This window comes from Zootoca vivipara, chromosome Z2 (genome assembly GCF_965207765.1).
Source record: "Zootoca vivipara chromosome Z2, rZooViv2.hap1.1, whole genome shotgun sequence".
Lineage (NCBI taxonomy): Eukaryota > Metazoa > Chordata > Lepidosauria > Squamata > Lacertidae > Zootoca > Zootoca vivipara.
The window spans coordinates 26,357,304-26,370,927 of NC_142585.1; the positions used below are offsets into that span (position 1 = coordinate 26,357,304).

General features: G+C 41.6%; 1 protein-coding gene across 1 annotated transcript; it reads left to right on the top strand.

The window, feature by feature from the left end:
* Window positions 1–5,219: 5,219 nt before the first annotated feature.
* Window positions 5,220–13,063, top strand: LOC148686593 (epididymal secretory protein 4-like). Its single transcript, XM_088665434.1, has 5 exons — window positions 5,220–5,435; window positions 8,553–8,680; window positions 9,701–9,768; window positions 10,864–10,956; window positions 12,339–13,063. Exons 1-5 carry the CDS (start codon window positions 5,340–5,342, stop codon window positions 12,476–12,478), a joined length of 525 nt encoding a protein of 174 aa, XP_088521560.1. The 5' UTR covers window positions 5,220–5,339; the 3' UTR covers window positions 12,479–13,063.
* Window positions 13,064–13,624: the final 561 nt, after the last annotated feature.

A 13,624-nucleotide genomic window follows, 5' to 3' on the forward strand; every position in this document is an offset into this window, starting at 1 on the left:
CAATAGCCAGTCATTCTCAGCTTTTGCATTGTGGTCACACATCCGACACACATTCGCACTGGAAAGAGAAACTGCTTTCTCTCGTATGTATGCAGTTCATCACAATGCCCATGTCAGTGTAAAAGGGGGACACATTTTAAAGAAAATACTGTCTGGGGCAGAGAACCAGAAGCGCACAACCATGGGCACTGGAGACAACTCGCAAATTTTATTCAAGGCATGGTGTGGGGGGTGAAAGGGATTAAAGAGGAATGCCATATAATGTGCCACAAGGGAAAGTGTGTGCTTCTCTGTTCCAGAGCCCCCAAAAGGATCAGATAGGAAGGTAAACAAATTTCTTTTCAGGTTTTAAGGTGCTTTTGTTTGTTCATTCTGATACAGTGGTAAAAAAGCAAATTTTTTTTTTTGTGTTTCTATATTGAGATATACAGTGGAACCTCGGTTTATGAACACCTCGGTTTATGAATTTTCGGTTTACGAACACCGCGGACCCTTCTGGAACGGATTAATCCACTTTCCATTACTTTCAATGGGAAAGTTCGCTTCTGTTTATGAACGCTTCAGTTTATGAACACACTTCCGGAACCAATTGTGTTCATAAACCAAGGTATCACTGTAAATGAAAAACTTTTGGTCCAGTGCTACTGATGTGATACAAGTGCTAAGAAAGTGCAGGACGAATGGAAGTGTGGACAGGTCCTGAGTCTCCTGGTCTAGAACTGACTGTGGAAGCAGCTGAAGCATTCAGAGAAGCAGCAATTGACACACATGACCTAAACAAGCCTCTATGGTGCATTAGCACCTGGACAGCCCAGGGGAGCCCTGGAGATCTGGCAACCCTGAATATAAGGAAAATTGTCTACAAAAACAACACTTAAATGGTAAACTCTTGTCATGCAACAACTCCTTACTTCTGCTCAATGACTCCCCTTTGTTCTGTAATAAATCCAGTTTTATTGACAAGTCCTTCCTAGTCTATTTTTTTAAAAACCATGTTTCTCTGTGATGGCTGTGCAACCTTCCCTTCTTTGCTTGTTGATTTCCCCCCAGCCTTTTTATTTTATGGACGTAAGCTGCCTTTGCTACCTCAGCCTGTCTGATGTACAGTATAGCATTTCCTTACATTTGCTGACTACCAGTTCTCCTCACTCTATTGTGCACTTTATTCTCTCTCTCTCTCTCTCTCTCTCTCTCTCTCTCTCTCTCTCTCTCTCTCTCTCTCTCTCTCTCACACACACACACACACACACACACAACAAATATTTCTTCTCTTTCCCTTCACTATATTTTGGGAAACATTGCTGCTGCGGTTTTTCTGTTTGAAAGTAGACCGTTGAATACCTTTTATATGTTATTCCCACTTTTTAGTGCCTCATAACTGAACTTCTAAGTGACACTTTTCCCTGCCTGACTTGCCTTAGCAATGGGATTGCTGCAACAAGGAGGGCAGGGTCAGCTGGGAATTATAGTTGCCAAACGGACCTGAGAGAAGCCTGCTTCTCTCAGGTCCATTCGTCAAGCCACATACCCCATAGGCTGCCATGGATTGGCTCATTTGAATCAGCAGGTTTGGCGGGAACCCCTGAGTTCCCACGGTGCTGCGCTCAAAATGGTGCATTGCGTATGAGCAGCAAGGAAGGCCCCGTGTCAGGCCGCAACCACTGCTCACCGAGAAGATACAATAAGCGGCCAAGGTGGCCACTTTGGGGGGAAGGAGGGCTTACATGAAAACCTTGTGAACATTTTCAAAATAAAATTCTCTCCCCGACTTTCACTGAATTTCTCTGTTTTGTTCTTTAGACAATTTATTTGTGTCACTCTGCTTTGGACTGTTATTATTTACCAGTGCTATTTTTCTAGAAAATGAGGTGCCTGAACTCACCATGAACACCTCCCTTGTTCTCTTATAATGGCAATGGCGCCCACCTGAGAGGGGCCAGAACTGAGATGGGACCTCAGCTGGCTTAGCTTCCTCTAAGCCTTAGGGGTTAACATTATTAGTCTTCCTCCTTATGAAGCCCTGGAGTTGCCTGGATATGGAACAGATCAGGAGGAGGAAAGGAGGCCTTTAACCAGAAATACCAGAAATGTTAGTGTTTGTGTGTGTGTGTGTGTGTGTGTGTGTGTTAAAGACAGGGACTCATTCATAGGAGTCAACTCTTAGGGGCCGTTGTCCCTTCAGCCCCCCTCCATAAAATATTTAAGGAGTCCAGACCCCCACCCCAAATTGATAGGCATTGTCATTCAAATGATATTATTTGCATGCATGTGATTGATTGTGCAGGATGGGACTTAACCCATCCCAAATATTTTATACAAGTTGGCACCCCCGGACTCATTGCAGAAGAAACAGAACAGAAATGTGGGTGGCCTAATATATTTAAAACTTTCTAATTGCAAACAAATCCTTACAATTTCATGTATTATCTCTGCAGTTAAAAGGAACAAGAAGGCAGCAGCCAAGACGATCAAGGGCTTGAACAGAAAGTGGTTAGAAGGGGGGCGTTTCTTTCATCTAATACTAGAACTTTGGGTCATCCACTATTGTTGATGGGGAAATTACAGACCATGGAAAAGGTTCTTCATGTAGTATTTAATTGCTTTGTGGAATTCACAGGCACAAACTGTGATGGGGCCAATTAACTTGGAGGCTTGGAAAGCAAGAAGTCCCCAAATTCATTGAGGTAGGGAGAAGATGCCTGCCTATGGCTGTTCTCAATGATGGCTATATCGAATACCCTGGTTCAGGGGCAATCTACCACCTGCTAGAAGGCAATCAGCAAAGCGGGTTCCCCTTCATGGAGAGCCTGAGTTGCGGTGGGGGCTATCAGCACACCCTCCCTCCTGTTGGGTGGGATTGTTTAGATGACCAGGGCTGCAATTGGTGGGTGCGACTTGTTGGGAAGATTTGGATGTTGCAATATTGGGGACAGCCCACTGGCTTTGTATTCCTTGCTCACAGCATGGGCTTTCTCTTTCCCTTTTGCTGCGAGCTTCGGATCAGCCGCCCACCCTCCCTTTAATTAGGCTGTTGCGTTTGGCTGGTGCCACTTGGTTTTCGCCTACTGCGTAGCAATTCATCACAACTTGTAAGGTTGTAGTTAGGCATTGGTTAATAAATTGGTTGGTGGAGGGCCAGGATTGGCTGTGCTGTCCCCTCCAATGCTGTTGGTTGGTGGAGGGGCCAGGGCTGGCTGTGCCGGCCCCTCCAATGCTGTTGCTGCACGGGTGAATTCCGTTAAAGGAATCCAGGGGCTCGACATGCTTTCGTCCGTACCCCCGACAAGGGGCTAGGGCCACGCAAGAGCCCCTGGGAGCATTTGGCGGAGAGGCAAAGGGCCAGCCCTCTGGCTCCATTCTCTCCCCAAAATGCTTTCCCCACACTGACTTCAGGAAGTGGGGAAGTCAGTTAGTTCTGTCTTAGAGACAGATATATGTATGGAACCAATGCCTAAGCAACCACTCACATTTTGTATTTAAATAAAGTTGTGGCCAAAATTATGCCAAAAACCTTAAACTTAATTTCTGTGTGAAGGGTGATTTATTGGGTGGTGTACTGGGGACCTCTATACGCAAGAGTGGACTCATGGTTCTGGGCTTCCTGGTTGGCCACTGGACTAGATAGGTCCTTGCTCTGATCCAATAAATGGGCTCTTTTTGTGTGTTTTTATGCAGACACAAACACAAATCTGTTCTCCACAGAGACACTGTGGTGTATCTCTGGTGTGTGCATTTATATATGTGCATGTGTAAAGCCCCATTCATTGCTATGACACATCACATGAAGAGATTCAAACATTTCATCCAAAACAAAAAGTGAAGCATTTACAGGATTTAAATGCGCCCTCAGCATAACTTTTTAAAGGATAACCTTGCCCTCCATAGAGAGGGAGGAAGCTCCTAAGAATATCCTGGAAGCATCAAGGGCTAAAAGGAAATAAGCAGAAAAAAGCTGGGCAACAGAGGAATGTGATGGTCTTAGTTGGAGCCAGTGTCTGAGAGGCAAGTGTAGAGTGTATGTGGAGATTTACACAAACACATGCTTAATACTGTTTTAGCTGTGTCTTGGTGTAGTACAACAGAAGTATTATCTCACCCCACATGTCCTGTGTAGCTATAACCAAATGAAACAATACAAGGATAGTCATATGGGTTTCCTCAGCTCAGTAGGTGGTGGAGACAGTCACTCTGCTGACCACAAAGGGGAGTCTGGGCACAGCAAAGGAGTGGAGCACTAGGATTTGTGACCTACAAGAGGGCCAAAGATGTATGGGAGGCTCCAGTCCCTCATCCCAGAATATTAATAGATGCAAAATAAATTCTACTTACATTTTTAACATTGTGAAAATTGTCTCTAGTAATATACCTTAAAAAACAACAACACCAACCTGCATACTCTACCTACCTAAATACCCACCTAAGCAGGGCCGGCAGATGACATTTTGCTGTCTGAGGCAAAATGGAAAATGACAGCCACATCCTCCTCCTCCTCCACATGAAGCGAAGGCAGGGGAGAAAAAAATGAGGCTGGAGAAGAGAAGGTGGTGGTGAGCAGTGTGCTCCCTGGCGCAGAAGAGGAGGGAAAGAGTCTCAGTGGGCAGGCAGCTATTGAGGTTCCTCAGACCTGCCAGCCCTCTCAACTGTCCCCAGCTTGCTGCCTGAGGTGACTGCCTTACATGACTGCCTTACAAGGCTCATGGGGCCGCCAGCCCTGCACCTAAGCTGGCACCACTCACCCCCTACATCTAACTCTATTATAAATAAGCATATAAATGGCAAAATAAAGATATAAATCAACAAATCATAATAGTTCCATGTTGCTGATTGCAAGCTAGGCACCTCTTGCATTTGCACCAATGCTTTCTTCTGTTAAAAAGAGGGTGTGCTGAGAATCCTTGGCCACCACATCTTTAAAAGTAAGCCCACTCCACTTCAGAGTTCTGAGCATTTTTACCTCCACACACTGAAAATTGGCAATATTCCCTCCATTCATGGAGTGGGCTCCAGTCACAGACTGACTCTTCAGATTTCCAGTGGGACAAGCTGTGATGATCATAGTGTGCTAGAACTTTCTGAATATGGCTACTGATGAAACAATTTCTGCTGAAAATAACCTGGTTATCTTGTTTCCCTGTGAATAATTAGCTTTATAGAGGTGGATAGGTGGGTATGCTTAGAGAAACTTTGAAGGTTATAAAGAGCTATCATGAAAGAAAGAAAGAAAGAAAAAAAGAAAGAAAGAAAGAAAGAAAGAAAGAAAGAAAGAAAGAAAGAAAGAAAGAAAGAAAGAAAGTCTGCAGACCTTGCCCTGCTGGTGCAAAGGCGAGCCCATTACAAGGATGACAGCTGTGCTGTTAAGTTTGGTGTTGACTTCCTTATACTTGCTTCAAGCTTCAGACAGCATCAACATTCAGCCAGACCTTGATGTTCAAAAGGTAACAGCTCTTGTGCCTTACAAATGTCAGTTTTTCAGGACTGTGGCAACAAGATAAGTGTTGAATTTCTCCTTTTATTGCAACAGTTGCAATAAAACAGTTCAAGGCGTCAATTTAACAGCGAGGCAATAATTTGGCACTGCCATTTGGGGGCCTTGAATTTTGGGGCACAATGGCCACCTGCCATTAATAATAATAATTAATAATAATTTATTATTTATACCCCGCCCATCTGGCCGGGTTCCCCCAGCCACTCTGGGCGGCTTTCAACAAAACATTAAAATACAGAAATCCATCAAACATTAAAAGCTTCCCTAAACAGGGCTGCCTTGAGATGCATTCTAAAGGTCTGGTAATTGTTGTTCTCTTTGACCTCTGGTGGGAGGGCATTCCACAGGGTGGGTGCCACTACTGAGAAGGCCCTCTGCCTGGTTCCCTGTAACTTGGCTTCTTGTAGCGAGGGAACCGCTAGAAGACCCTTAGCACTGGACCTCAGTGTCCGGGCAGAACGATGGGGGTGGAGATGCTCCTTCAGGTATACTAGAACGAGGCCGTTTAGGCTTTAAAGGTCAGCACCAACACTTTGAATTGTGCTCGAGAACATACTGGGAGCCAATGTAGGTCTTTCAGGACCGGTGTTATGTGGTCTCGGCGGCCGTAGGGGAATGGTCACGTAGAATCAGAATCAAAAGAATCTTTACTTGCATCAGCCACTATAATAATAATAATAATAATAATAATAATAATAATAATAATAATAATTTATTTATACCCTGCCTATCTGGCTGCATTCCCCCAGCCACTCTGGGCGGCTTCCAACAAAATATTAAAATACATAGCCATAGCAATAAAATAAAATAAAATGTACTGAAGAAAGAGGTAAAAAGTTAACTATACAAAATACATTTTGGAGGTTTACATCAATAATCAAATAATAGATCTTATTCTAATTGCCCCCGCTAAAAACCTTGCAGTTTTTGGTGTCATCTTGATCATCTAAAAGAAAGGACACAGTAGCAATGGTTGAGCTATGTGGCATGGACAATAAAAGAGGGATAATCCTCAAATAATTATAAATAGAGTGAAAGTACATAAGCCACTGACTCAATACTGCCATCTCCACCTGGACATAACCATTTTTCCAGCGGTATTTTTTGAAATTGACCCTCAAGTACAGCCGAAGGCAGTACAGTATATTCAATCTTGCGAAAGTGAAAGTGTGTCTGTATTTTGGAATTGTTAAATTTTGCAAAATAGGGTACCAAAATGTCAAGGTGGAAAATAATCATACCATGGATAAAATGTCCTTATTGTGGCCAAATTATCCTGTCGCTCGATATTACATTACATTATTTGCTTTACTGAAGCCCAGTATTAATAACTGTTCTGGTGATAAACCAGAAAAGTAAAGCTTTTGGTTGTCAATTTTTGTCCCAGCGCACTCATGGCAATCTTGCAATACGAAGTGTAGTAGACCAGTGGGGTTTAAATTTAGGCAAAGCCAATAAATAAATGTCCTACACCAAATATGTAATTCAATAGAGGGGAGATTAGCCTCTAAGTGCAATGAAGCATTTGAAACAAAGGATGGAACAAAAAAAAAATTGCCTTAGGATCTTAGATTGAACATCTTCTGTAGATCCAAGGTGAGGGCCTGTACAAATCTGAGCCCCATATAATAACTGTTAGGAGTTTAGCTTTAAACACTTCAAGGGCTGATGGTATGTGATTGCCACCTTTTGTATGGGAAAAGCGTGTCAGAATTTTGGCACTTTGAGACACTTTTTCCTTTGCATATTTCTGATAGGATCAGGTAGACATTCCAACAATCCTTTAGCAAAAGGGAGCATTAAAAAGCACCATCTGGAGATCTTTGACATATCTAGCTTCTGGGACATGGTCTCTTATTAACTTGTTCACTGTAAATCACAAACTCCCAGGTTTGGATTTTGAATATAGATTTGAACTTGTGTGAATTTTACTTCCAGCTCTTACTGTCCTTGTTTATGTCGGGGTCTTGCATCCTGCAGGCCAGATCTGTCTCCCCAAGGGAGTTTTTTGTTGTGCCAAAGATCCCCTAATTTTGAAATTCTTACAGATTTTAAATAAACAAATTAATTTATGCATTGCTGCTACCAAGCACTGCCCTTTATTTTTCCTTTAAAAGTCTGTGACTATTTCATAATGTTCATAAAGAAGCCCCATTCCACCAAACACTGTCTCCAGTCTCCACAATGAAAGCAAAAACTACCGTACTTCCTTACTTAAGAGTAATTCTGTAGCACTTGCTACATTCATGTGCCTCTTGCGGCTGATGTGATCTCAGACTAAAGCAGCATTTCTCTTCTCTTCTCTTCTCTTCTCTTCTCTTCTCTTCTCTTCTCTTCTCTTCTCTTCTCTTCTCTTCTCTCTGCCACACACCCACACCATGATGTCAGAAGGAAATGCTTCTACATGGAATCTTCCTCTACTGTACATCATTGCACAGTAATCTTTATTGCTTTTCAAATAACACACAACTGAAACAAAGCAAAACCTATCTACAATGTGAAGGTTAAAAAGTGCTATGATGAAGAAGAGTAGAAACAGTTTTACACTTTTCACATATTTTTTCTGGGAAGAGAAAAAGACCACATTTCCAGTAGCTGTAAACTGTGTGATAGAGGGAGGGAGACTGAAATTGTGGTGGTGTGTGTGTATGTTTGCTGGACACACGAGAGAGAGAGAGAGAGAGGTTAGGGACACCCAGCACTGCCATGTGGCCCTCACGGGGCCAGCGGACTGATAACATGGCCCTTACCAACCTCTGGTTGGAGAGCTGTAAAAATTCCCTTTTTTGCCACGGCTGAAAAATACATAAATCCTAAAGCAGGCCACCACCACATCACTATTTCCCCTTTGCACAGAGGATCCAAGAAGGTCATAAGCTATGTGAGATAGTTCTTTTTGTATCATCTGATTCTTCCAAGCTAAGGTATCTTACACTAGTCAAGGTACCTTAAGGATAAGGGGGGGGGAACAGAGTGGGCATTGCTGCCTGGACTGAAGCGAGTGGAAAAATGACAATTCCCCTGGAGGCATTTCTGAAAAACAAACTATACCAACTTCTCTTTCTAGTTGGCTGGAAGATGGAATCTCATTGCACTGGCATTAGCTCAAGGTGAACCAACACATTACAACAGACGTTTAATTACAGTGGAGCCTGAAAACAATGGAGACATGGTTTATGTAACAGAAGCGTATGAGTAAGTTCTCTTGGATTACTTTGATCACCACCTTTCCTGAATACACTTTTTGAAGTGTATTCACTAAAATTCTAGAGTCTGGACAGCTGCAATTCTGCAAGTTCGTAGGGATAGAATATTATGCATGTTGAAAGAAGATATGTTCATCCACCTTCCTCCAACCCGAATCCTTCTATTTGCATTTTGATGGCAAAATGTTTTCTGTGCAGGGTTCCCCATTAGCCATCAGAGTCCCCAGAACTCTATTCTACTTGTGTTGCCCATCAGGTTGGGCAAGGAATCAATACCTGGGGAATTGGAGACCCCCCCCCTTGACCCTCCAGTTCAGAGGATGTGATGTTGCTGGACTTGTCAGGCTCAGAACACACACTTCCTAGGCTGTCCTTCTCACCTCCTTCCTGTATGATGCAGATGCAGAATAGGGCAACAGGCCTTTAGATAATGTACAGTACACTGTCTGTTGGCTCCACACCTTCTCAAGAGCTATCAGACCAGCCTGTCATAATAAGGCCTCAGAAGGCATCAGCATGCTGCTGGGGTAATGCCTGATTCTGAGAGAACTCTGGGCAAACATGCCCCAGAAAAGTTCTCCAGGGTCCTAACCAACAATTTTCCAAATTGGATTGCACTTATTGACTAATCACTTGAAATGTAAGTGCTCTGGACTCTCATGCTCTACCTCCCAACCCCCAAGAACTCAGGAGCATTCCATTTGCTGTGGAACCATCTCAGAGCTTCATAGTCAAGAAACACCTGGTGCCCTCTAGATGTTTTGGACTACAGTCCCTATCAACCCCAACCAGTCCAGTCATGTTCCTATTAGTTTCTGCATCATGCAGCCATGCTGGCTGGGGCTGGTGAAGTTTAGTCTAGAACATTTGGAAAGCACTGGATTGGCAAGGATATCCCTACATAGACTTCCCCAGACCAGAATTTCAGTTGGTTCAGGCATGGATGGCGTGGGAGGATGTTTGCTGCTGCAGACACTTTTCTGATCTTATATATTTTTTCCCCTGCCAGAGATAATGAATGCAAAAAGATAGTGAATCGATTTACTCCGGGTGAGCAGCCTGGGATATATACAAAAGGTAACTACAAGTGGCTCATACCTCCCTTAGGCTGGAGGGAAATTATAATATTTTACCCACCTCCATGGGAAACCAATTTGTTCTCAAACCACCTCTGCTCTCTCTACCTCCCTCCCCACCAGTTAGGGCTTCCTAATGGGGGCTTAATATTGCAGCTGGGTCCTTGAGATAATCACAAATAGATTGTTGGCAAGAGACTTTTTAAACTTTGGATTTCCTCTGAGAAGTGATAAATAGGGATTCAATGGGGGGAGGGGATATGGGTTGTTGGCATTTTGATTCCAGTAACATTTTGTGGATGCTGCAAAAAGTGATAAAATGTTTAAAAACTAAACTAAACTTTACCATTCAAATGGCTAAAATTATTTATTGTATTACACTATTTAAAATGAACCTAGATCAACACAGTTTTTAAAAAAATCAAATGAGGCTATGCCATTTTGTTCTTCTGAAGCATGAAACAGAATGTAGTCAATGAGATCCCAGTCATTTATGTATATTATTCATCTTGCATGCAGTCCTGTTTTGCCTACTTTTAAATAAAGTCTTGTATAATTTAGAGGGTTCCTGTGATTCCCCCCCCCCCTTGCTTCTGGTACTTTTCTCCTTTGTTTTGGAAGAGTTAGCTGGGCGACATACAAATGTCCTCACTTGTTTTTCACTTGGGCTAAGGACTTATTTGGTGTAAACATGCATGTGCTTGAGTGCAGTGTGTTCAGTGAGTCTAACTACATATTAGAAAAATGTTGTAAACTGTTTAGCTATTTGTTTTATAAAATTGCAATATACAGTTTTTATGAATGAATGAATGAATGAATGAATGAATGAATGAATAAATACCGGTAGGTGTTCATATAGTTAAAATGAGTGTATAAAATAACTTTAAGTTCTTTTTATATTTCAGTTTTGGAGCTTTAAGACTCCCTCATAAGCTTTAATTGTTCCAAAGGGTTTTCATTAATTGGGGATTAGATTTAACTCATAAGGTTTCTATTTAGTCAAAAGGCTACATACCTATCAGATCTAGCAACTGTACAGGGAAAAGCGATATACCCTTAAAAGGATATTCTTTTTGTGGTTCTTTTTCACATCTAGGGCAGAGCACCTTTTATTTCGTGAAAGCGGATTACAGCAGTTATCACATGGTTTTCGTTGACACATCAGTATTCAAGGTCCTTCATCTTTTCAGTATGTGCCATCGTGGATGGGGGGGGTGCACTGGTGTGTGTGTCTGTGTGTACCCAGTTTTTGCTCATATTTATTTTCTTAACACTCATAGCTTCTAAAGGTGATAACCACCAAGGTGTTTTCCTTTCTAATTGGTTTTTATACCTACCCCATACTTCATAGAGAGACTTTCAGAATATGTGGTTTCCAAATCCTTTATGTACCTTCATTTGATCATACCATAAATATGCGTGCCACCTACAGTTCTATAATTCTATGACCTCTAGAGAAAAATTACATGGAGAACATAGCCAAAGTTTTTGAGCAGATCCAGGACTTAAGATGGACTGAGCGTCATCTTAAATCAACGTGAGTTGCAGGGGCTTGGACATCCTGCATTACAAAAGAGCTTTAGATCACTTTTCTCAAATTGTAAATATGCAGCAGCATAATACATTATATGAATTGGCTTCGTGCACAAGCAGAAGCCATTCATAAACTATATGCCAATGAAGATTTTATGAATTAAAATGCATCTGACCTGTTTTCAGAAATATGTCTGCCATCTTCCAAATTTCAAGGTTGTGAGCAACCCTTTGTATTTTAGTGCTGTGGTACAGTTAGCATTTGAAAGATATATTCAGCCAGCACAGCTAGATATTTTAGAACAGATTTATGCGCTATTATATGTTGTGTCTGCACTGTTATGGTTTGGTTAAATGGTAATTTCTATTGGCCTGTTCCCCCTTTAAGGCTGTCCATCCTTTTGGTAGTGAATCCCATGCTTTAATTAATTCATTAATTAATGTTTATTTATACCCTCACATTTTCCCCTGACAGAGACTCAAGGTGGCTTACAAATTAAAAATAAGAAAAAAACATAGGAAAAGCCATCATTAAAAAACAATTAAGCATTGATAGAATTAAAACATGCAAGAGTACTTATAAAAACAGGTCCCTGAAACTGTTAGATTAGATACCATTACATTTTGTCAGACATGTTTTCTACATAAAGGCATACTCTTTTACCCTAGGAATGTTTCCAGCATCCATTCATTTATGGTAGGTCATAATAATACTGCTCACAAAGACGAATGTATGGTTTCAGGATTATGCAGGTTTGGTGCACTCAAACCCAGGTTATAACAGATTAACATTGCAGGATAAATAACCCAAATGGCTTTCTGAGAGCTTTGTTCAGAAAGTTGCATGTTATGAAGCTCACTAGATTCTCACCAAGTTTGTTAAATATTTATTAATCTTTCACTTAATCATGATAGCAGCTAATAAGGCTTTATCTTATACCTCTTTAACTATGTGCCCCAATCCAAAATATGTCTCTTCCTTGCCCCCTCCCTTTCCTCATCCTAATTCTTAATGTGATATCTTTTTGGGATCTGAAGCTAGGGAACCAGAACCATCAGCTTACATAATAGACACATACAAGGCTGTCGCCGAATCTCTGGATTTGCCAGTGGACAAGATTATCTATCTACACAGATCTGGTAAGAGCAGTTGTCATCTTATGACCTATTATTTCTAAATTTGGGGTAAATAATGGTGCAGTTTCTTTCTTTCTTTCTTTCTTTCTTTCTTTCTTTCTTTCTTTCTTTCTTTCTTTCTTTCTTTCTTTCTTTCTTATATACTGTATTTCTTTCTTTAGATTAAATTGAGGAAAATAGCATTCAACAACATATGTGAAAACAGCCAATCCGCCAAATAAAAGAAAGGCAGATAAAAATGTATTTTAAAAATCTTCAATTGCATCAGCCATTACCTATTCAAGAGTACAGGTGAAACTCGAAAAATTAGAGTATTGTCGAAAAGTGCATTTATTTCAGTAATGCAACTTAAAAGGTGAAACCAATACTGTATATGAGATAGATGCATGGCATGCAAAGCAAGATATATCAAGCCTTTATTTGTTGTAATTGTAATTATTTGTCATTAGGCGGGTCAATTATAAATGGAATGTAATTAATGAAATGTAATAGCGATGTTTGTTTTTGTTTGTTTTTTGTATTATTGTAACTATTCGTTTTATTACTGTGGAATTTCCAAAAGAAAGCATTTGTAAAAATTAAAATAAAAATAAAAAAATAATAAGTTGCATTACTGAAATAAATGCACTTTTTGACGATATTCTAATTTTCCGAGTTTCACCTGTAGTACTGTATATCTAATGGAACAGGTGAATCTGAATAGCCCTGATAGAAGCAACTGACGATGGATCCAGGCAGATCTGTCCAGCAGGGCATTCCACAGTCAGGCTACTTGAATATAAAAGACCCACCTCCTTTACCTCAATCAGGCATCTGACTGAGGTAGATCAGAGAGCAGAGGTGCAGCCATTGATCTGATCAAGCACAAACAGCTTCAAATGGGAAGTGCATCTCTCAATATATCCTGGCCCCAGGCTGTAGCATTTGCTATGTTAGTTTCTCTCAGCGATGTAAGCTGTGTTGGCTCTAGGCCACGGGTGTCAAACACAAGGCCCGGGGGCCTAATCCAGCCCGCCAGACCTCGTCATGTGGCCCACGTAGCCGCTGCCGACATTAACCGTTGACAGTAGTTCTGGAGCCTGCAATTGGCCGAGGGTCAAAACCGGGGGCGGGGCTGCAGGCGGAGGCCGGGGCACTGGAGCTGTGCTGACGGCCTTGGCCAGGGAATTTCAATTTCGAATGAGGCT

Bases quoted from the DNA above. Each gene is read 5' to 3' on its own strand.
- LOC148686593 (XM_088665434.1), top strand. From the start codon at position 5,340: ATGACAGCTGTGCTGTTAAGTTTGGTGTTGACTTCCTTATACTTGCTT. The intron at 5,436-8,552 runs GTAACAGCTCTT...TTCTCTTTCTAG, and splicing joins CAGACCTTGATGTTCAAAAG to TTGGCTGGAAGATGGAATCT. The intron at 8,681-9,700 runs GTAAGTTCTCTT...TTCCCCTGCCAG, and splicing joins TATGTAACAGAAGCGTATGA to AGATAATGAATGCAAAAAGA.